The sequence below is a fragment of the Vanellus vanellus genome (genome assembly GCF_965231255.1).
Source record: "Vanellus vanellus genome assembly, chromosome: 1".
NCBI lineage: Eukaryota > Metazoa > Chordata > Aves > Charadriiformes > Charadriidae > Vanellus > Vanellus vanellus.
This window is the reverse complement of record NC_138905.1, coordinates 68984501-69006679: the sequence shown is the minus strand read 5'-3', so window position 1 is coordinate 69006679 and position 22179 is coordinate 68984501. Positions and strand designations below refer to the sequence as shown.

The window sequence follows — 22179 nt, the reverse complement described above, 5'->3', positions numbered from 1 at the left end:
TGCCCTCCAACATCACAAGTTTCTCGGAATGAAAGACTCCAACCCTTAAGGCCATCTGGCCAACACCTCCCCCAGGTGTTAAGTTTACATGGAGGATTAACCATCCTAGAGGCGAATAAGAGATGAGGAAAGTGAAAAGAAGAAAGCATATCCCTCCTTTATTTGTTTTCCAGGGGCCAACCCAGGGAGCTGGTTTGTTACCTGCCGTAGCTGACCGTGGCACAGACCCCTCAAGCAGTGACAGAAGGGCAGCCCTCGTCTCGCTGATGCTGGCCGCAGGATTTGCGTGAGAACTCTGGACTGAGATTATGGTGGTTTCATGCACGTACGTCAGCCCTCCTTGACGATTAGGAAGGATAACAGGACAAAGTTCTCCAACAGTATGAGCAAGGAGGCACCGAAAGGCGATCCACGTCAAAGCAACTTCTCTGCAGAGATTTCAGAACAGGCCAGAGGATGGAAACATCTGGATTACTTTGTGCGTTTTCTTCCTTACTCTGATCTTGCAAAGCACAGAGCATCCTTCATCCTCCCGAAAGGGGTGTGTAGCTCCCCTGGTCCCACTGGAGTCATCCCAAACCAAGAAGATTTATGTCTCTGCATCTTACAGGCCTGGATCTCATTTTTGCTCTGAGTATATATTCCTTTTAGCCTGTTCCATACTCTGTAATAATTACATTAACTGGCAAAGACAGCAAAATATTTAAAATACAGTTACGCTGCTGCTGCAGTTGTTCTTAGCTCTCCAGGAGTGAACGACCACGGGAAACACAGATATGCACAGTTACTGCTCTGTCTTGTAAATTCAACACCTCGGTGTAGGTCCCAGGGACCAGTGTCAGACTGACTTGGATCAATAGCCTCCTGTCAGTTAAATCATTGCCAGCAAAGCTTGATATAGGCATTTCCAAAGGAAATAGTAAACCATGGAATAAATTCAAATTGAATTTAATTTCTCCCCTTCCTGTTAGAGTCTTCAAAGGTGTTCTTACAAAGTCCAGTCTAATGAAAATAATATTAATGATCAGGTCTTCCTCCTCTCTAGAATTGCAAAACAGGAACATACACACCGTACATCAGAACCCACAACTCTAACAGCCACTATTTGCCCCTTACCTTACAGAAAGAGAGAGGTGCAGGAAGGGGCGAGTAACAGGTTCAAAACAGTAAATCTGTGGTGCAGCTTTACCTCCATTCAGCAGAGAGTTAAGCCAGGTGCTTGAAAGTAAGAATACACCTACTCATTTCTGCTGAATTAGGATCAAAATCAAAATCTGCTTCCTTTTTCCATTCTGTTAACTACCAAATACTTCTGCCCTCAATTAAATGTTGCTCCTGCTCAAATACAGTGCATTCAAAGCACAGGTAATAAACAAAACATTCTGGGAACAATGCCCCAGTGTATCAACTGTATCATCTACATAGTTATCACAGCTTCCGAGTCAAAGAAAAAACATTTTCCGAGCATGCTTATTACGTTTTAGTATTAAAACATAGCTATATATGAGGCCTAAACGCTACAAATAAAGCCTTATCTATATCAGAAGATTACTCTGATTTAACCAATTTCAGAACTTATCTTCTATATCACCACACTTCAGTGTAAGAATTTCCTGTTAATTCTGGATGCAACAGATTTAAGCTAAACCTGTTCAAACCATCTTGGGAATAGATTGCATATATATTTGTACTAAAAAGAAGATCATTCTATATCTCACCTTTATTCTAGCACCAATCACATATGTGCCATCCTAACTGCAGAAAACAGAGTATCCTATTTAAGATCTTGTTTGTAAAATGCTATTATAACATTATTACCTGCCTAAATAAAGAATTTCCAGATAGAAAATTTCAGCAAAATGTGCATTCATACAAACCTAATCTGGAAGAGTTATATCAGTGTATCAGTGTTGTGTAGCTTAGTTACCCTTTAAACCAAAAGCAAAGCCTTCAAAAATAAGATCTGTACTGATTTAACTAGACTGTTCAGTTAAATCACTGTGTTCATTTTTCTTTTTAAGTAGATAAGCTCTAATATTAAGAACAAGGGGTGGCGCCTCTTTTGAGTGACACATCATATGATCCCATATATAAACTCAGTGAGCATCTTGAAAGCTGTGGTTTATTTGGGGTCCCTACTTTGTCTGGCATCTCACCACGCAAAAATCTGCGACCCTTTCTCCAATTTCCAGTCCAAATTTATTCATGGTCAGCTCACGCCCATTTGTTCAAGTGCCAGCTTGTCCCTTAAAGCTCAGGATGCCAAAACTGAGGCAGGAGCCTGACAACATGGTTCTGCTGGCAGCATTACCAGGGTAATAAAGACCTCTCTCTCCCACCCTGGGGCTTATCCCAGCCCTGTGCCGCAGGAGACTGCGCTTTCAAGGTGCAGCCTCCCTGATGATATAAGCAGTCAAAAAGACAATATAAGCAGTTTAAAAGTTCAAAATTAACCTTAGAAAAAGAAAAGACCATGTTTTACTTATTTAACAGCCTGCGCTGGTTCACATGGGAATCAGAAGTACGGTGGAGCGTGGCAGGAACACGTGGCAGGAAGGGCTGAGCCACGTAGTACCACCTTCACCTGAATTAAATTCGCATGGACCTCCACTAGTGCTTCGAGAAAAGTTATATTCCTGGGATGTTTTTTGATTGTGGCTCCGTTCCCTGACCGATTTCACAGCTCACTGCCACGGGCTGAGGGCACATCTGCACAGAAGGTGAACATCAGCTTCTTGGACAGGAACTACTTAAACCCATATTGCTGCCAAAGCCCCTGTGTTGCCAGGGTAAAGCCCGAAGTGCAAGAACATGGTAGTGAAAAAGAAATCATTTAAACCTAAGTCTTAAAAAATTTAGTAACAAAGCATTCATTTGAAAGATGCCTCTGCGTACCTGCTTTGGAACAGATGAGGTTTCCAGTGTAGCAACTAGTATTTGCTGCTTTGTAAATCCTTCCCTGCGCAGAAAGAAAAAAAGAACTGGAAAAGTAACTAAAATTGCTAGCACGCTTTACTCAAATTTATTCCTTTTCAATGACTTTGAATTTCACTCAGTTTTCAAAGCATACTATATAGATATTTTAACTGCCAAAGCTATCCAAAAGCTTTCCAAAAAAAGCTACGCTTTTTTCCCTGCTTCTCTTCTCAACATGAACTGTAATGTGACATTTCTGCTGGTGGTACAGACACTAGAATAGCATCCATCTTCTCTTCCTACAGCTCTCCTGGCCCAGCAGGGCTAATGAAAGTCAAAACTTGCTTTACATCAACACAAGGCAGTGCAAGTTGTCACCAGACCGGCTTTCCACCCATCATGAGGGATTCTGAGCACATCCTGCACTTCACCAGGGGGGAATTTATCCTCCAAAGAGCTCAGCCCACACCTGGGCTTCAAAACAAGGAATCAGATTTCAGAGGTGCCTGTGGAAAACTAAGCTTTCCCTTTCCTGCTTTTGACATGAAAAATGTTGTAACCGCCAGACGCAAAACTCCAAGGGGTTAAATTATCTGGAAAATGTAGGTGCTTATCTAACACCTCATCTACTCAGAAAGTGCTGTTCAAGCTCGAGGATGATGGACACCGGAGAATTTGGCTCTAAGCTGTTCTGAGCGTCCAGTCAGTATAGTACATATAATTTGCAGCTCTTCAAATACTGATTTAAAAGTTACCGTTCCTGCAGCAGGGGCAGCTGGGCTGGGTAAGGGTACCCGATTCAGACCCTTATGATCCTGCAAACTTCAGAACGGCACTTGGATGTTTTGACTTCTAATGCCAACCAGTTTTTCAATCCCGTTTGCTATCAAGAGCTGAGGGAAGGCAGGACTGCCTCTTTTGATGCAGTGTGGGTTGATGTCACCTCTGAATGATCATACATCTACAGCATCAGATGGCATGAGATTGTCACCAGGTCTCAGAAAGAAAGAAACAAGTAACTACTGGATGATTCTCATTCCTGGTGAGAATTCATGTGTGGATAGGATTACGGGCCAATTTATCAGAGGGAAGGGGGTCTTCTGCATTAAGGGTCCTTGGAAGCAACCAGAGTTCGGAAGATGGAAACTAAAATCCTCTCCTGTGGCCAAACTTTACCCTGAGCTCAGGGTGGACATCAGGTCAGGTCCCCTGCAGGGACAGCCTGCCTCCCCTCCCCGGTCACGCAGGCTGCATCACACCTTTATGCTAATAGCACTCTGTCCTGGTTTGAGGCCATATAACGCATGGCACTTAAATTGCACTGCACTGGCATTTCCAGTGAGGAGCACGTACAAAGCCGACAATTTGGCACGAACAGTCCTCGCCGCGGTGACTTCGTCTGGAGCTCTGCTGTCGTAGGCAAGGTGGGGATCTGACCCTGTGTCTGGTGACTACAGCAAGGGGTCAGGTCAGGACCTTGTCTTCCCAGCACCGCCGCTGATTTGCTTAGCCATCTTGTTTTGGTTATAACTAACTGTGGCTCTGAAATTCAGTTTCTTCACCTGCCAAGGGGAGGTAAATTTATTTCAGGACCAGTATTGTGATCTTGCCTGTGGATGCTGAGATACGTTACAGGCTCTAATGCATTTAAAGATCCTTCAGTGAAACCATGTAAATGCAGTTATTATTAACTCCATGTTCATAGTAATACCTCAGGCCGAACTCACCAAACACAAGAGAACAGTCTATAGGAGACAGATTTCTTTCAAAGAAAGAAATGCGTTTATTCTTCCCTTGAAGCTAAAGGGAAAACACGTACCCAGTGGGAGAAATCCAGTGGGTTAAGTTCTTCCAATTGCCATTCAAATAGAGAAAATGAAAACGATCTATTTTATGCTATCATTCATAAAGACATTTACAGTACCAGAGATTTTTTCCCCCATTACCTTGAACATATTTATTCTCTCTGGCAATATGTTATTGAATATGTTGACTAGGCAGGACTAGGGAATTTCTGTAGGTGGAATAGCTGTACACCTGGAATGCAATCTTGGCTTTTTTGGACAAATACAATGTTCTTGCAGTGAAAAATGTGTTTGCCCCGCAAAAAAAAATAAGCATATTTGTAGAGAAGGTAAGGATTGCTCGTCTTGCAGGAGAGGGAAGCATGCTGGGTTGCACAGAAGGGTTATGCTTGTATGCGTGTTTGCAGGTGTGGACCACAGAAAGCTGGTGTATGAGGATATACGCACTCATCCCTGCGGCGGGCAGGGTGGAGGAGGAGAGAAGGAATTGCCTGAATATTGCAGGGAAAGCAAGAAATCCTATTAAGGATTTATGCTGCTCCAGCAAAATAACTTCCTCACTTGAAGCAGAAGCCAGCCCTTTCATTGTCTTTACTTCACTCATGCTGACAGCGTGCAGTTCTTCGGTCAAGCCCAGTGCTGGTTTTGTACCGAGAGATTCGTCACTAAGAAACAGGGCAGCAAGCCTCCTAGCTCCTATTCCTGCTCTTGGTCACAATTTCAGTCGCCTTTGAAATGTATTTCCAACGTATTTCGGGTGGACAGCCTTTATATCGCTAAACACTCCGAGAATGAAAGCAGTTATTTATTACATGAATGCGTTTGAAAATACAGTGACATGCACATTCAAAAAATATGTTCTAGGGAAGGCATGTATGGGAGATGTCTGAGAAGACATTTGTGCGTGGTGTGTAGTAATTATAATATGTTTTCATTTACACAGCGTCTCCTCCACGCACAAGGGAATATAACGAAATGTAACTAAAACCGCACATCCTCACAAATAAAGGGAGAGCGAATGTTTCATACAAAGGTTAAACAAAAAAATCTGTTTAATGTCACTTTGGGGATTAGAGGAACCAGAGTAAAACAAACATCCAGAACAAACTTTGAGGGGTTGCTTCAGGAAAAGCACGTGTGCGAGTGTGTGCCATCACATCTGCATATTCAATACGACTTGCTGGGACAGCTCGGGGAAAATAGGAAGCTGGAAATTTTCAGTGTGGGAATTAGATGGAAGAATGCAAACCATTCTAAACAAAACACTACGAAGTTGCCAGCTGACTTGCTAAAATGCCAGTGCTCTCTAGGATCCCTTGAAACGGAGCTGAGGGCTGGCCTTGCTGTCCAGGTGGTGGGTAGAGAGCCAGGAGATCCGGGCTGTATTCCTGGCCCTGCAACAAACCCAGCATGTGACGCTGGAAAGTCGCTCAGCCCCAAAGTTTCCAAAAACTGATTTCATGCCTATACTTGTGGGCACCTAGCGTGAGACAGCATGAGTCCACACAGCCAGGATTTCAAAGTTACGCCGCAGGTACTAACTTCCCATCCATGCAGAAGATATGTTTTGGGGCTCAGTTTCATCACAGATGCAACGGGGCTAAAATCTGCGAAGCAACCCAAAATGCTACGAAGCTGCTGGTATTACATGGTTACATAGACCTCTCATTTTGCCGAAGGAGAGGGCTACCGATATGCAAAGGAGTATTATTTAGTTACCTGTTGTTTCCCATGTCCTGGCAACCATTGCCATTCTATAAATATTTTCACGGGTTTCAATACACCTGAAGATTTTTGTTTATGTTTCCTGCTTCAGGGCATCGAGGAATAATCTTCTTACGAAAGGATTGACTGTTCCAAAAGGAACATAAAGAATACAGACCAGGATTTCTGGCAAAAAGTGTGGAACAACACCACCGACAAGACTAGGAAAATACTAGATCTCAGGGGTGAAATAGTGGAAAGAAAGCAGCTTTTCCACATAATTTAGTCAGCATGTATGCTGGGGGGAAAAAAGAGGAGTAAAAGCAGTATTTCTAGCTTACATTTTCCTGTGCATACACATTTTAAAAAAAAAATTTGGAACCATCTGGATTAAAGAAAGTTGTGTTCTCATTGTACATGACAGGGTCTGGTCACATAGAAGATTAATTTACATTGTACTGTAGGCAAAGGGTTATTGTGTTTTTTCTGAATACTGTAGAAACAAGTTGAAAGAAATAGCATAAAACACAGATCTTGTTTTACCCGTTTATATTTCCACTTCCAACACGATGAAATCTATGCTTTCTTCCCACCGCGTTTGCGTCTGCCCTTAACTTTACCCCCGCATCTTGAGAGAGGATTTTCAAGATTTTTGTCATGCACAAGTAGATAACACGAGTTGGTGAATTTAGCAATTTGAATGGAGTTTTAAAGGGTCCACACGTACTCAAGAACAGAAGCAACAACAAAAGCAGTTTCTGAAAGGCACCTCCTTTTGCCACCACTTCTCTGTGCATCCCCTGGAGCTGCAGCAGAAAACTTTAAGAAAATCAAGGGACTTTAGCACCGACAGTTTTTGTGCTATTAGTTGTAGGAACAAGATGTTAAAGTAACCTTCCTTTGGCCAGAACGAATGCAAAACCCTCCATTAAGTACAAAATTGTATTTTGTATCTTTATCCTGACTTCTGTATAAAACTGTGTTTTCTAAGTTTGTGCCAGGCTCTGACTGTGACTCTGATTTTCACAGCGTGTTTCCACAACAGTACTGCCCTATTTTTCAGTTTTCCTCCAAGATCTGACTTCGGAGCCGAGGCTCGTAGGGCAGGTGACATAACTGTCCAATTCTAAGTGAACTGCCAATTTTAGAATGCTATTTACTACCTGAAAATGCGCTGGTGGCCACGGTCCAGAGAGGGAGGAGTCAATAGTTAAAAGTAACGCTGCGGTAATCCATGGGTATAAAAATCCTGTGTTTTAAGAACCACACAGCTACCTCCGTGCCCTCCCTGGGCCGAGGGAGCCTTACCTTCTTGCGAGATTCCCTCTAACTCTCGCTATTACAAGTGTATATGAATTACCTGACCCTGGACCTGGCTCCTGGAGCCCCATGCAGGGCATCACTGGAAAGGGACAAGCCCAGGTCCTGATGCCTTTTCTTCCTTGGACCTTCTGACAGAGAGGACAGCAAGAAGCTTCCCTGATAGCCAAATAACCCTTCCTCGCCAGCTGGCCAGTCTTGCTACATCTTCCCTGGCTGAACGGAACCCTTTGGCAGGGGGGAGGCTGCACCCACTCTTCTCCAACCTCAGCCAAAGGCCGGAATCTCTCCTCCATCCCAGGCTGAACGTGCTGGCTGAGAGTGGAGCTACACACACACCCCATCCGGACGTCTCTGCTGGGTTTTGGACTAAACAGCTGTTACGGACGAAGATTTCACAAGCCTGCTGCTGTAACAGGTACCCCACAGCATGTCGGACACACATGTTTCTGCTGTGACTGCAGGGGCTGCTCCTTTTCGATCCAGTTGTAGAGGTCTCAGAGTTCAATCCCCAGGAATGGCTTATGAAAGCAATTACTACGTGAAAGGCCTCTTTGGTTTTGTGCCACTGCTTCTAATAATAATGATTACATCAGATATTTTCTACCATCTCAATCTTCTTTGGTACTGCTAATAAAGAAATGTCCCCAACACTTAAAATAGCACACAATGCAACGAACTGCAAGCGCTGAGGTTTGAGATTTTACATCCTGCCCTCCCACAGCACTTTCTCTTTGATGATTTTAACCACTGAGTACTGAGCATCGTACAAGTCACGAAGGGTGTGACACGCATGGCGGAGTCAGAGAACCACCCGCGGCCAGGGGCCCAGGTCGCTTGCTCTAACCACCAGACAGTCCTGTCCCACAAGAGCAGATGAGACAGACATGATAGGTGCATGGCATCCAAGTGCAGTTGCCCGGACCATAATATATTATCTTGGTTCTTCAAGCGATCCTTTCGTTTATGCTTGGTTCAATCTGTTACAGCAGCAACAGTCACTGGCCAATTTAATGGCAAAACTGGGATTATAATCAAGACCTCCCATGCTTTACATCCTCTGACCATTCCTCCTCGTATCAGCATAGTTACATTCTTTGTGTAAACCATCCCCGACACCAGGAAATACAAAGCAGACCAGAATTGCTTTGTGCAGGAGGAACTATGTAATCCTAAAACATAGTCTCATGTAGCACCTATTAGAGACGATAACTGCAAGGTATCATGTAAAGCATCAACATAAAACCACCAGGGTTTTAGTCTTAAGGAAAGCTTCATGGTGACCTAAGATCTACAACAAAGTTCTGCAGGCAAGAGGATCCTAATATTACAAGCTGTATCCTGATTTATATATGTGTGTCTGCATGTACATACGTATATATGTATATATGCTTATGTATCTAAAATATGCACGTTACACATCTGTTCTGCCTATGCTTAAATGCACAGGTCTTAATAGGGATCTTTGTCATGTAATTACTGGTTGCATTCACAGAAGAGTTCTAGGGGATCATTTCTGCTTTACATTCAAGAAAGGAACAGAACCTCTAAAACACCGCATCGCAGCTTCTCTGACACTTTGCTAACAGCAGAAAAGCAGCAGTAGCCAGGGGTCCACTCGGCATGAAACGCTTATGAGCGCCACGTTCTCTCCACAACAAGCTGGCACCCTTGTTTTGCTGCGCCATGCCCGAAGATGGTGCCTTTAGGTGTCAGCAGTGCAAAAGGACCGTTTTGGTCTCATCCATACTAAAAACCCATTCCTCAAATTGACTTTTAAGAAGTTCCACTAAACCAACTTTAAACCCAATTTAAGACCATAGGCTGTATCAGACTCAGTAGATTTTAATGGACACGCTTCAAATCTGATGAAGAAGGTCTGGAAGCAAATTTGTGAAGGACAGCTGTAACCCCCTAGAGTATGGCTAACATTTGAAGTTGAACCAGTCCCAAACCAGCATTAGCTGAACTACTCCTTAAGCCAGTTGCATTTTTTGGAGAGGAGAAATTTCCCCACTGTAGCTTCGACTGCGGCAAAATGCTTTAAACTGAAAAGTAATGTAGTGGTGGGTGGGATGGACAAAAGGACTGAAAACCCAACATGAGCCAGTCACAGGAAATTAGCTAATGGATTGTCACAGCCTACACCCCAAAGGGCACCAGCCTGCAGCCTCCGTGACACATGAGGGAGGCTGAGGCCATCCGTGCCTTGTTTTTTTCAAGGGTAGGAAGTAAAGCACCACCTTTTTAAACGAAAGCTTAGATCTACCCAGCTGTCTGTGTGAATGAGGACCCCGCTGGGCTCCCACCTTCCTAATATCCCTCTGATCATCATCGCTGTACTGAGCGGAGCACGTGACTCCGAGCTGCCTGTATACCCCTTCCCTGCAGTCTTCTCTGCTCCCTCGGTTGAAGTTGCCTCTCATCTCTCAGGCGTTGGGATGTGGGACATCGCGGTCAGGTGGGGCAACAGGAGGGATCAGCGACTCCAAGGAAAGGCAAGCAGGGACACAGTCCCTCAAGCAGCCAGGTCAGGGAAAGGAGTACAGTTAGCTAGGCAAGGGGTGGGGGATTAGAAATTAGGAATTAATTTAAGGGTAAATGGATCAAAAGAGAGAGAGAGGGGTTAGCAAACCTTAGGCTTCATTGTTCAAGCGGGTTTGTGTCATTTCTCTCCTGCAGTCCCAGTGGCCACCGCCCATAGGTAAGAAAAAGCCAAAGGCCAAGAAGATTCCTGTGGGTAAATTCACGAGTTTTCCATTGCACAGCTGAAGCCATGAAAATGCAGAAAGCACATGGAGTAGGGTGGCAGAAGAAAATGAAAGGTATGGAAGGACTCTGTATTTGTTATCTCTTAAATGCCTAATTTGAGCTAGAAGTTACCCTGCAAATTGAGGAGCAAAACCACCACACAGGGACAGACTGAGATGGGAGCTGCAGAAAGACCTGCTGGATATAATGCCCAACCATGCAATAAAAGATATGGAATAGGCAATGGTGCAGCTTTATCAGCATGAATTACTTCCAATCACAGAAGCCACAAGTGAGTGTGCGGATCCTCCTGAACCCCCGCCAAGCAAAACTGTCCGGCCTCTGCTGAACACCGGTGTAATTGGGGAAGAAAAAAAAAGAATAAAACATTTATCTGGCAAGTGCTTTTAAAAAGAGAGCGCAGCTGTGGGGAGCTGCTCAAGGGGCTGGAATGCTGGAGATGGTTCCAGGGGCACGAATCAATCGTCAGAGCGCATATGAGGCAGGCAGGGATTTTTTAATAAAATGCAGTTTATCGCTGGGTGATTACCACCTCCTATTTATACTGTATGAGATCATGAAAAAGCATGGCACATACTTCCTTACTCCTGGAAACACAAAATCAGCTGAACAACCACGTGATAAATGGGCCCTTTTCATGCACTTTTACTTTGCCTTTCTAAACCTCTATTTCCAAACGTGTGTCACTTAGACAAAGCAAGCAATAAAAATCTAGTAGAAGAATACTTTCTGTGCTCCCCCCTAAAAAACAACCCCATGGTAGTTTAGGATTATGAGTCCAAATTCCAGGGCTCTTCCATTTGACATGTAAATCTTAATTGTTCACAAGGAAGCACAGACACTCGAAGTGTGTAACGTGTGAGAAAGGGAACTTCAGGGTCTCCAGAAAAATACATCATCTATTTCTAACCTTTGCTGCTTACACACAACAGGCGTTAAAGACACAACGTGCTAAAATGTAAAGAAAAAAGTATTTCAGGTAAGCTTTTATGCCTTAAAGAGCATGCCCTTTCCCCACTCCCCCTCAAACGTGGTTTGAAGGTGAAAGGCTTAGAGAGAGGAAATACCGCATTATTTCCACTGTAAGATTCTGCAGTCGAATTTGGGATAATACAGTAAAAGACTTCATTAGCACTCTTTCAGAATGACTTGTGTAACTTGCTTGTAGCTTTGCCAGTTATGAGTAATGCAACAATCGCTAAGATACACCACCACCTTTGTACCACATTGCTTTCACACGTTGCCTGATGTCTGCCGGACTCAGCCTCCACGTAAGCAATCCCCCTGTCTTCAGCTGAGCAATCCTCCTGGAGGCAGGCCCACGCGGCCCGCGAGACGCCGCACCTTTCACCTCCTCACTTCACGGAAGAAGAATCTTTTTGGTTGCGATGCTCTACGACTGGTCTGAGGACAGAAGCAGATTTGCAGTGCGGCTGCTCACCAAAATCTGTACCCCCTAATCATTTTCGTATTAATCTGATGGTTAACCACCCCCCCAATAGCACAAAACTAAATAAATAATGCTACAAAGATAATTTGTACCGGGTGACACCCCGGTCCAGCGCCTGTGTGGGGCTGTGGCTCCATGATCATTAAAACCAGGTCTGCGCATTGCTGGATCACCCAGGAGTACAAATTTGATCGGGATCGGGCCAAGGCACATGATCACGCTTCTGCTGAATGAGCCAGAGCGCACGACACGGAGCCAACGCCAATTTTACGCTGGCCGCATGCCAGCCGCAGGGGTGCAGACGATACCTGATCCGGCTGGAGTTGTGTACAGTGATACCTGATCTGGCATAAAGTCTGCTAGTAAAAAGTTAACCTGTCAAAAACTTCTTGAATTAACTTGAGCAGGCAGAGTGAATGAATACCAGGTCAGCGCTTCACATCATGCGGCCACCCCATTTTTGAGGCAATAATAGGAGTTTACTGCTGGATTTTCTGCGTTGCCAAACCACAGCCTAATGTCGACAGTGATGCTTATATGAACGGGGATTTCATTGCAGGATCAGGGCCTAAGAATCCTTCAACTTGCATCGCCTCCAACTTAAAGCAAAAAGGAAAGAAAAAAGCACAATGAAATCTAAACATTTAACCTCTAAGTAGCAACAGACTCTACCTACAGGGACTCCGTAGGTGAAGATGGAACCATGGGTGTTTCTGTAGCAGATAAATTTAGATGAGGATTAAAACAGAGCTTATTCCTTCAGGTTAGTGGAAGTCTCAGCACATCAAACACATCAGTAACTAGGCTGATTTTAGTAGTATTTTAGTAATCCAAACAGTATTAAAAATGCGCCCTGTCGTGTTGAACAAATGTGAACTTTATTTTTTTTCTTTACAGCCCTTTGGCACAGAAGGGCAGTCCTGCTCTTTTGAAACTGTTTTGAAAAGCCTTACCTGATCTCTGGTAGAATTTAACCCATTTTTAACACTGCCACAATACTGCTCAGTGTTGAAACATGCACAGTTACCATTACAGGAGGCTACAGACACGTAGGAAGCATGGATTTCAAACATTCTTTCTTGAAATTGCTGGAAATCACTGGAAATTGCTTGGTTTATGTGAGCACTTCAACTATTTTCAGAGCCAGTTCAAGGAGACCATTAGCCGAAAAGCCATTTTCAGAAGATTTTCCATTTCCCATCACGGAGGCCGCAAAGTGGTCCACCCAGACGTCTAGCAACCTTGACAGTTACCCAGATCTCCCAGCCATTTACCGCCACACTCCTATCGCTCCCACAGGGATGTTTAGACAGGGGGTTCCCAAATTTTGGTCCCTCAAGGCCGTCACGCAGTCCCGAGGCTAAGCCGCAGACCACAGCCGCCTGCTCTCCGACAGGCACAGGCGAGGCGCTGGCCTGCTTTCCCCTTGCCGCCCTGTGCAGCAGCATGAGCCCCTGTTCCTCCTCACGGGGTCCGGCAGCCCGTGGCTGCCCAGGGAGCTCGAAGGTTTCTTTCCCAGCCGGCCCAGTGCCTTGGCGCACCCCGCCGCTGAGGGAGGCAGGCACCCGGGGCTCACGGGGTAGTGGGAGAGCAGGGAGACCTGAAGCCATGGGGCCGACGGGGCCGAGATGAAGCGGAGCTGCGATCCGCTCTTCGGTCCCCCTCCTCACAACGGGTGCGGGGAAGGCGGGGAGGGGGAGAACGGGACGACCCCCCCCCCCACCCAGGCGGGGACAAGTCACCCCAGGGTGACAGCGCGGCGCCCAGACTCATTGACGGGGCGGGAAAGCAGCGGGGTGGGGTGGGGTGGGGTGGGGTTGACGGCCGCCGGGGGCGCTCGGTGAGGGGCGTGACGTGACGGGCGGGGAGGCCCGGGCGGCCCCGGCGGAGGAGCGGCAGCGGGGCGCTGCCGCGGCGAATCAACGGTTAACGGCGGGGCGCAGCGAATGGGCCGCGCTGTTTCCAGGGCGACGGCTCGGAGTGTTCCGGATCATACCATTGCGCAAGCGGCGCGGGGGAGGAGGGGGGGGAAGAGAGGGGGGAGGAAGAGGAGGGCGGGGGGAAGGCGAGTCGGCGCCGCCGCCGCCAGGCCCGGCCCAGCGCCGCCTCCTCCCTCCTCCTCCCCCCCCCCCCCGCCTCGCCGCGCCTCCGCCTCCTCCCCCTCCCGCCCGGCCGGAGCGCGGCGCCGGGGCCCAGCAGCGAGCGGCGCGCGGCGGAGCGGAGCAGGCGGCCGGCGGCGGCCGGGCCCGGAGCGGCGGAGTCGGTACCGACGGCGGGGCGGGCCGGGCCGGGCCGGCGCGACCCCCAGCCCTCGCTGCCTTCTCGCCGCCGCCGCCGCGGGATGCGGGCGGCCCGGGGCCGCGGGCTGTAAGCGGCGGCAGCGCGGAGACAAAGGGAGGCGGCGGGGCTCGGCGGCCGGCACCAGGGACGGAGCGCGGGGGCCGCCGCCGCCGCCGGGGCGCACCCGCCCGCCCGCCGGGAGGCGGCACGATGCGGCACGGGGCGGCGCGGCCGCAGCAGCGCGGCGGCAGCAGCGGCGCGGCCCGCCCGGCGCGGCGGTAGAGGAGGCGGCGGCCGCAGGGCGCGGGGCCGGGCCGGGCCGGGCCGGGCCGGGCCGGCGGTCGCGCAGCAGCGTCTCCGGCGGGCCGGGCCGCGCCGCCCGGGCCGGCGATGTGAGGGGCGGCGGCGGCGGCGAGGAGGAGCGCGGCGCGGCACGGCGCGGAGCGGAAGGCGGGCGGGCCCCGAGCGGAAGCGGGCCGGGCCCGGCGGCGAGGAGGAGCGCGGCGCCGGCGGGGGCGGCCGGGGCGCGGGCGTGCGATGGAAACGCACATCTCGTGCCTGTTCCCCGAGCTGCTGGCCATGATCTTCGGGTACCTGGAGGTGCGGGACAAGGGCCGGGCGGCGCAGGTGTGCACGGCCTGGCGGGACGCCGCCTACCACCGCTCGGTCTGGCGGGGCGTGGAGGCCAAGCTGCACCTGCGCCGCGCCAACCCCTCGCTCTTCCCCAGCCTGGCGGCGCGGGGCATCCGGCGGGTGCAGATCCTGTCGCTGCGGCGCAGCCTGAGCTACGTGATCCAGGGCATGGCGGACATCGAGAGCCTCAACCTCAGCGGCTGCTACAACCTCACCGACAACGGGCTGGGCCACGCCTTCGTGGCGGAGATCAGCTCCCTGCGCTCGCTCAACCTGAGCCTCTGCAAGCAGATCACGGACAGCAGCCTGGGCCGCATCGCCCAGTACCTCAAGGGCCTGGAGGTGCTGGAGCTGGGGGGCTGCAGCAACATCACCAACACCGGCCTCCTCCTCATCGCCTGGGGCCTGCAGCGCCTCAAGAGCCTCAACCTGCGCTCCTGCCGGCATCTCTCCGACGTGGGCATCGGGCACCTGGCGGGCATGACGCGCAGCGCGGCCGAGGGCTGCCTGGGCCTGGAGCAGCTCACGCTGCAGGACTGCCAGAAGCTCAGCGACCTCTCGCTCAAGCACCTGGCCCGCGGGCTGGGCCGCCTCCGCCAGCTCAACCTCAGCTTCTGCGGGGGCATCTCGGACGCGGGGCTGCTGCACCTGTCGCACATGAGCAGCCTGCGCAGCCTCAACCTGCGCTCCTGCGACAACATCAGCGACACGGGCATCATGCATCTGGCCATGGGCAGCCTGCGGCTGTCCGGCCTCGACGTCTCCTTCTGCGACAAGGTGGGGGACCAGAGCCTAGCCTATATCGCGCAGGGCCTGGATGGGCTGCGCTCGCTCTCCCTTTGCTCCTGCCACATTAGCGATGAGGGCATCAACCGCATGGTGCGGCAGATGCACGGGCTCCGCACCCTCAACATCGGCCAGTGCGTCCGCATCACTGACAAGGGCCTGGAGCTCATCGCCGAACACCTCAGCCAGCTCACGGGCATCGATCTCTACGGCTGCACCCGCATTACCAAGCGGGGCTTGGAGCGCATCACCCAGCTGCCCTGCCTCAAGGTGCTCAACCTGGGACTTTGGGAAATGACTGAGAGTGAGAAGGTCAGGTGAGAGGAGGGGGGCACCCTGAGACCTCCATCTCCTCTGGAGGGACTCACTGACTGACTGACTGCTGCAATGGAGGAGAGAAAGAGAGAGAGGGGCACGCACAGAGCCATGCTACCCACGCACCCTGGCACCAGAGGGAGGAACATAAAGAGTATATCCTCAACCCTTCTGTGCTGCCTACCTACCCTTGCTCTGAAGGAGGAGGATGGGGGGGCAGGAGGAGAGAGAGAAAGCACCTATCCTTTTTCCAGGTCATGCCTCCAGCTCCATGCTGGGGAGACAGAGCTCCCTCTTCCCTCACAGCATCCTTCCCTGGGGAAGAGGTGGAAGCCCACACTCTTATGCACTGGCACTAGAGACACCCCTCTTTATCCCCACTCCCTGATTCCATCCCCTCGTGCACTACGGATGGATAAAAGACAGACCCTTGTTCTGCCATGTATTCAGAATAGATGATTTTTGGTTTATATAAAGGAGAGTGGGAATGGAGATGGGAACAAACAATAACAACAGCAGAAAACGCTTCCTAGCTACACTTATGTACCCAGCCACCCAGTCATCCTGTGCTGGGCACAGACAGAGCTTTTGGTGAAATAACCATTCCACCTCTGCGCTTGCCCCTCCCCTGTCAGCTGGGAATTGTGACAGAAATACTGCTCCCTAGGTACATTGATTTTTTTTTTTTTTTTCCAGTCTGTTGTCAATCTCCAGTTCCGTGTTATTCTCTGCTGTGGGTGGATACAACCTCCTACTATTCCAGTTCTCCACTGCACTGAGACTAGGGATAGCTACAGCCTCTTTTTGTCAGTATGTTTCCATGTCATCCTGCACTATGGTTAATGGAAAAGCCTAGGCACTCCATTCTCTCTCCCCATCTCTCTACTGGAGATGAAGATACCGTTTCCTCCTTCTCCTGTCTCTGTGGGGACTGGACACAGACCCCAGTCTCTTAAGACTTCCACCGCACTGGGGGACACTGAGAGTTACTGAGACCCGTCTTCCCTTTCATCATTCTCTCTTTTTCTCCCCTCCTTCTTCTTGGCAACAGGGATAGACATATCCAGCTACATATCCATTCCTCTTTGGTCGGGGGTCAGCAGGTAGACGGGGTGGCTAGCTCCCCTCTACCCAGGGGACTCGAGGAAAAATCTCCAGCTTCATTTCTGCTTCATTTGAGATACTGTGACCTGTTTTTATTTTGAAATGCATAAAAAAAATTACTGCTACAAAAACAGCCTCTTACTCTCCCATCTATCCCTTGCTTACGTCCTGTAACTGATCCCACTTTTCCTCACTCATTCTCCTCTTTACAGTATTCATTTTCTTACATGGTTTTATTTTTAAAGACATTTGAAGTTGCTGTTCTTGTGGATTTTTAAGTACATTTTTTTTCTGCTGAATATATTCTATATATATAAATATATATATGATGTCTGGCTACCTCGTTTTAATTTGTTACTTTTTTTTTTTTTTCTCCTCAAAAGCCCTGGAATTCTTACAGGAAAGAGATTTTGAGACTGAAACATTTTTGTGCCTAGACTGGAATAATGCCCCTTGGGTTTGTTCTTTTTTTCCACACTCGTCATCTGTTTCCCCCCCCCCCCCCTTTTTTTTTTTTTTATAATTTTTGTTCTGTTTTTTAAGCTTACTGTATTGTGTCCCACCTTCACATTCTGGTTGTGCCTCTCCCTCCCTCCCTCTTCGCTGGGGACTGGGGACCCGAACTGTGCTTCTGCATTTTTACTCTTCTAGCACAAAACGTGTAACGTGAGAATCCATGCTAAGGATTGGGCTACTGTTAACAGAAATGTGTAAAATGCAAGTTTGTTTAAAAAAAAATAATTATATATAGATATATGCAAATGCTTTCCCCTCCCCTCCCAAATCACCTACAAAAGGTCACCATAGAGGCTTCCTGTCTGTAGGTGGAGAGGAGCAGAGCTGGCCTGCAGGCCCTGAGGCTGCAATGTGAAGGGGAGGAGACTGAAGTTCATCTGTCTTATCTCTGTTCTGTCAATAAAATGGAGCTGGGTCTTTAGATACTTTTTTTTCTTTAATTATTTTAAAGAGGAAGAATAAGTTTGATTTTTTTTTTTTTTTTAGGAAAAATATCTTGGCTTTTTTTTTGCTCATCTGTTCAAAATCTCAAATCCTCCACAGTAACAGGCCAGACCACGGAGTTAACGCAAACCCAGAGACCCCTATGGATTAATTGTACTGTTTGTGAATTTGTATAAAAAAAAAAATAACAAAGATCCTCTTAAAACATTTTATATTCTTACAGTAAAAGGTTAAACATATTTATATAATAAAAGAGGAAATATGAAGTATGTTTTTGAAAAAAAAAAAAAAAAAAGCCTTATCTGTGTTGTCTGTGCTTTTTAAAGACAGGTATATCTCTCTATGCATTGGGTTTGGTAAGTATGCCATGTGGCTAATGCTGGGGGTTTGGGGCTGCGCGCTCTTGTTCCAGTGAGCGATGGAGGAGGAGAAGGAAGGAAGAGAACCCGGTGCCTCCTGTGCAGGATGTTGAGTAACATGATCGTGAAGAGTTCATAAGGAAGGGGTTTGGTAGGACCAGCCTTGTCTGCGAGGGCGCGCACAGCATCCGTTGGGAGAACCCAGGTTCAGCTGCCCATCAGTGTGAGGTGTCAGCTGGGTTTGAGGTCAGACAAACCAAAAGCACTGAAGCACTCACTCGCTAGCAAGTGAATCGAGTATTTGGTGGGAGAGGAAGACATTTGGGAGGGAGGACAGAAGGGCTGTGTTTCTTAATTTTTTTTAAAGCTCCAAGTAGATGGCAGAGGTTTTTTGCAATTTACTTATATTGAGGCCCACCCTGGGTGGAAGCCCTATCAAATAAAAACATTTCCCAGCAGTGAAAACCACCAAAACCTGTGCCCTTACCGGCACACAAGGACCTGGGAAATCCAAAATCTCTTGGTTAGTTTCCACTGCCCAGGCAAAGATTAAAAAGGAAGTAAAGTGGGAATGCATGGAAGAAAAAAAAAAAAAAGTTTGACTTAATCTAAGGTGTCCTTTGTCCTATACCATAATCTTTCTTCTCAACATATGACTTTTAACCCGACGGGGGTATTTTTAGCCTTCCACGATGTGGTGTTTTTTGTTTGGGTTTTTTTTTTAATTGTTGTTGGCAATGGAGCTTACGCTGTGTTTACAGGGCAGCCACAAAGCCGGTGTCCCCCCCCGCACCGCCCCCAAACCCGGCGGCGGGGCTCCCTGGCCCCGCTGCCCCCTTCCTGCCTCCAAGGAAAGAGGGGGGGGGGAATGCGAAATGGTGGAAGAAGCCGGAGCCATTGTTCAGGAAAGTTAAAAGAGGAGCTGTCCTTGCTCGCTTGCTCAGTCATGCATACTCAATCCGGCCGGGCCCGGGTCCCTATGGAAAGGAGGAGGGCGATCCTTCCCCCCTCTTTTTAACATTCCTCTCCAGGCCTGGCTGTATTTAAGCTGCTTTCCTCCGCGCCGAGGAGGAGGGAGGGGGATGGTCTGAAGTTCCTGGACATTTGCATTTTAAGCACTTCCAGCGCTGAGCGGGCCACTTTGTCCCATGTGTCGTGTCCCCCACCTCCGCCCCCCCGCGCTACCCGGCTCCAGCCGCCCCAGGTGGGTCAGATGCCCTACCAAAGGAGGTCCCCTCCTGGCCCTTAAGGGTGCTCAGCCTCTGCCTCCACAGGTATTTTTGGTTCAGGCTGGACTTCTTTGTTGCCAGCTCAAGCCCCCTTCACCCCTTATACGTCATTTCAAAGGGCAAAATAATGCCCACTCTGGCCCTCTTAAAAAGAAACACCATCTCCTCCGCATCCCTAAGGACCTGGACCATCTCAAGGTTTGGACTTTGGGGTGCGTGTTGGTGTTCCCCCCCCCCCTTCTTTCCAAGACTTCCAAGCTTTCTGCTGGGAGTCCATCACAAAAGCTGCATTGTTCGCTTTAGGGAAAGCCACTACAATTGGATCTAATTGAGCCTGACACTATATCCATCTTCCTTTCCTTGGAGGGAGGTGCAGGGTCTGTCCTTCCTGCATTGAGAAAAAAGTTTACAGTAACTTCTTGGCTGAAAAAGAGGATGTACGTATGAACGTTATAAACACCAGGAATTCCAGATCAGGTTCCCTTTACTGCTGAAAATATAAATGTTCCTGGGGTAGGCAGCGATTCCAGCTAGGGATGGGGAATGATACATCTCTCATAAGGTAGTTTTGTTTTCTGCTGGATTTGAATAAAAATAGCATCTCCTTATTAAGCCCCATGTTCACATGGATAATAGTGGGCCATCTTTGTCTTAATATCATGTGCATGCTCACAAGTTCTGTAATCAGAACTAGGACAGGGTTGTTTTTTTTTCCCTAAAAAAAAAAAAAAAATCCCCAAAACTTCCTCTCCAAACTTCAAAAAAAAAAAAAAACAAACCAAAGCCAAAAACATTGCCCGCATGGCCTGCCATGCTCTTTAAGGGGAACCCGAGCCTAAGGAAGCTGCTGAAACCAAAGCCTCCCTGAAGCCCAGCAGTTAGACACCCTGACTGTTTCTGTAGATGGAGCAAGCGCTCCTCACACCTTCCTCTTGTGCCCTGGAGTGACAGCACCTCCTCAGGCACAGAGATAGTCCTCACTGTCCAGCCAGGCCAGGGCTGGGGGAACGCATGTGTTTAATAGTAAAGAGAAGGGTTTCTTAAAATAAATAATCCATTACCAACAAGCATAGACCAATTACCACATGAGACTCCTCAGGGTAACAAGGAAACTTAATTTTCACTCTCCAGCCGCTGTTGAATTTTTGAACATGACTCAGTTGGCAACTGGGGTAGAAAACCATAAAAAAAAAAAAAAAAAGCAAAAGTGCAACCAAAAAAACAAAAAAAAAAAACCACCACTACTTGGAAGCAAGCTGGAAGTCTGTCTGTCAGCGAGCCCACTGTGCCCCAGCGGTGGCTTTGCTGCCAGCCTTCGCCACTATGCCCAGCAGAAGCTCTCCCAGCCCACCCAGCCTTGCCGGTTGGGGCAGCAGTGTCCCAAGCTGGGGCACAGAGGATGCAGGATCAACCTGCTTTATGGACCGGTGGCTTTGGCGAGCAGGGGGCCACGCTTGAGAGGTGGGGGCAGAAAGTAAAGCAGAGCAGGAGCGACGGGAAGCGGGGATGAAGGGACTGGGGACTGAGGGGCATTGGGGGGTGGGGGTGTGACAACGCTGGCTTGCAAGCTGCAAGAGAAGTCCCTGTGTGTGGGGGGGTCTCTGGTCTGCTGCAGCAGCTGCTCCCCTGGCCAGAGCCGGTGGCTGGCTCCTCGCCCTGGGAGATGGGGAGAAAAAAAAAGCAGCTCCACCTGGGTCCTACTGCCCTTGGACGAGCATATGGGAGGTCCGCGCATGACAGATTTATACATTTTATACCTTCCCGCTCCGCGCTGTGGGTTCGGCTGAATCAGTTTGTCGTGGCGATTCTGGGGTCCTTTGTTTCCCCGTTAATAAATAACAGGGTCACGGGGCAGCTGTCACACAAAACGCCTGGGGCCTGTGCTAGGAAGAGAGGTGATCTCCGTGCTAGACAGTACAGAGCTTACTACTGAACCTGCCTTTTGGTGGTCAGGGAAGAGTTAAAACGAGAGCTGGGTGGCCATGACACCCAAAGTTTTTTGGAACCAAAGCTGGAAGTCAGTACAGGCTGCCATTAACAGCTCAAGGGTGGGTGTCCCTCGGATCCGGCAGCCTCACCGCATATGTACACAGGATGCTTCTAGCAAAGCGGACCCCTTTTTTGTTTTCTCTCTTTTGCTCCTCTACCTTAAATCACACTCTTTTAGCCAGCGGCTCTTTGTGGAGGAAACAGATAATCGATAAACTCAACCGGGTGGAGTGAGCTGGATGCGAGGACCCCTCAGGACATGAGCGAGGCCCCACGCCAGAGCTGCTGGCTGGGCTGCGTGACGCTCCCTGTCTCGGCCAGCCAGCAAGGCCGGCTCGCTCAATTCCCCAACCCCAAGCCGCACGGAAGAAAGAGCTGGAGAGGGTTCGTCGGGCTTCAGTGCCAGAACTTAGACTCCAGCCACGTTTGGCAGGGACGCTAGTACTCCTCCCCCCTTCTTTAATTAAATCTACCAAGTGCATTAGCTCAAGGGCAGCCCAACCTGAAACAGCACTGCGGAGATTTTGAAAGATCCAAATCCAATCTGTCCTTACAAC

At 48.9% G+C, this 22179-nt stretch overlaps 1 protein-coding gene across 1 annotated transcript; it reads left to right on the top strand.

Annotated features, from left to right (window-relative positions):
- Nucleotides 1-14784: 14784 nt before the first annotated feature.
- Nucleotides 14785-18295, top strand: FBXL14 (F-box and leucine rich repeat protein 14; the record flags this gene model as incomplete). The annotated part of the gene is made up of 1 exon (XM_082492632.1): nucleotides 14785-18295. The coding sequence occupies one exon, from the start codon at nucleotides 14785-14787 to the stop codon at nucleotides 15985-15987; it is 1203 nt and encodes a 400-aa protein (XP_082348758.1). The 3' UTR covers nucleotides 15988-18295.
- Between the last annotated feature and the right edge of the window lie 3884 nt (nucleotides 18296-22179).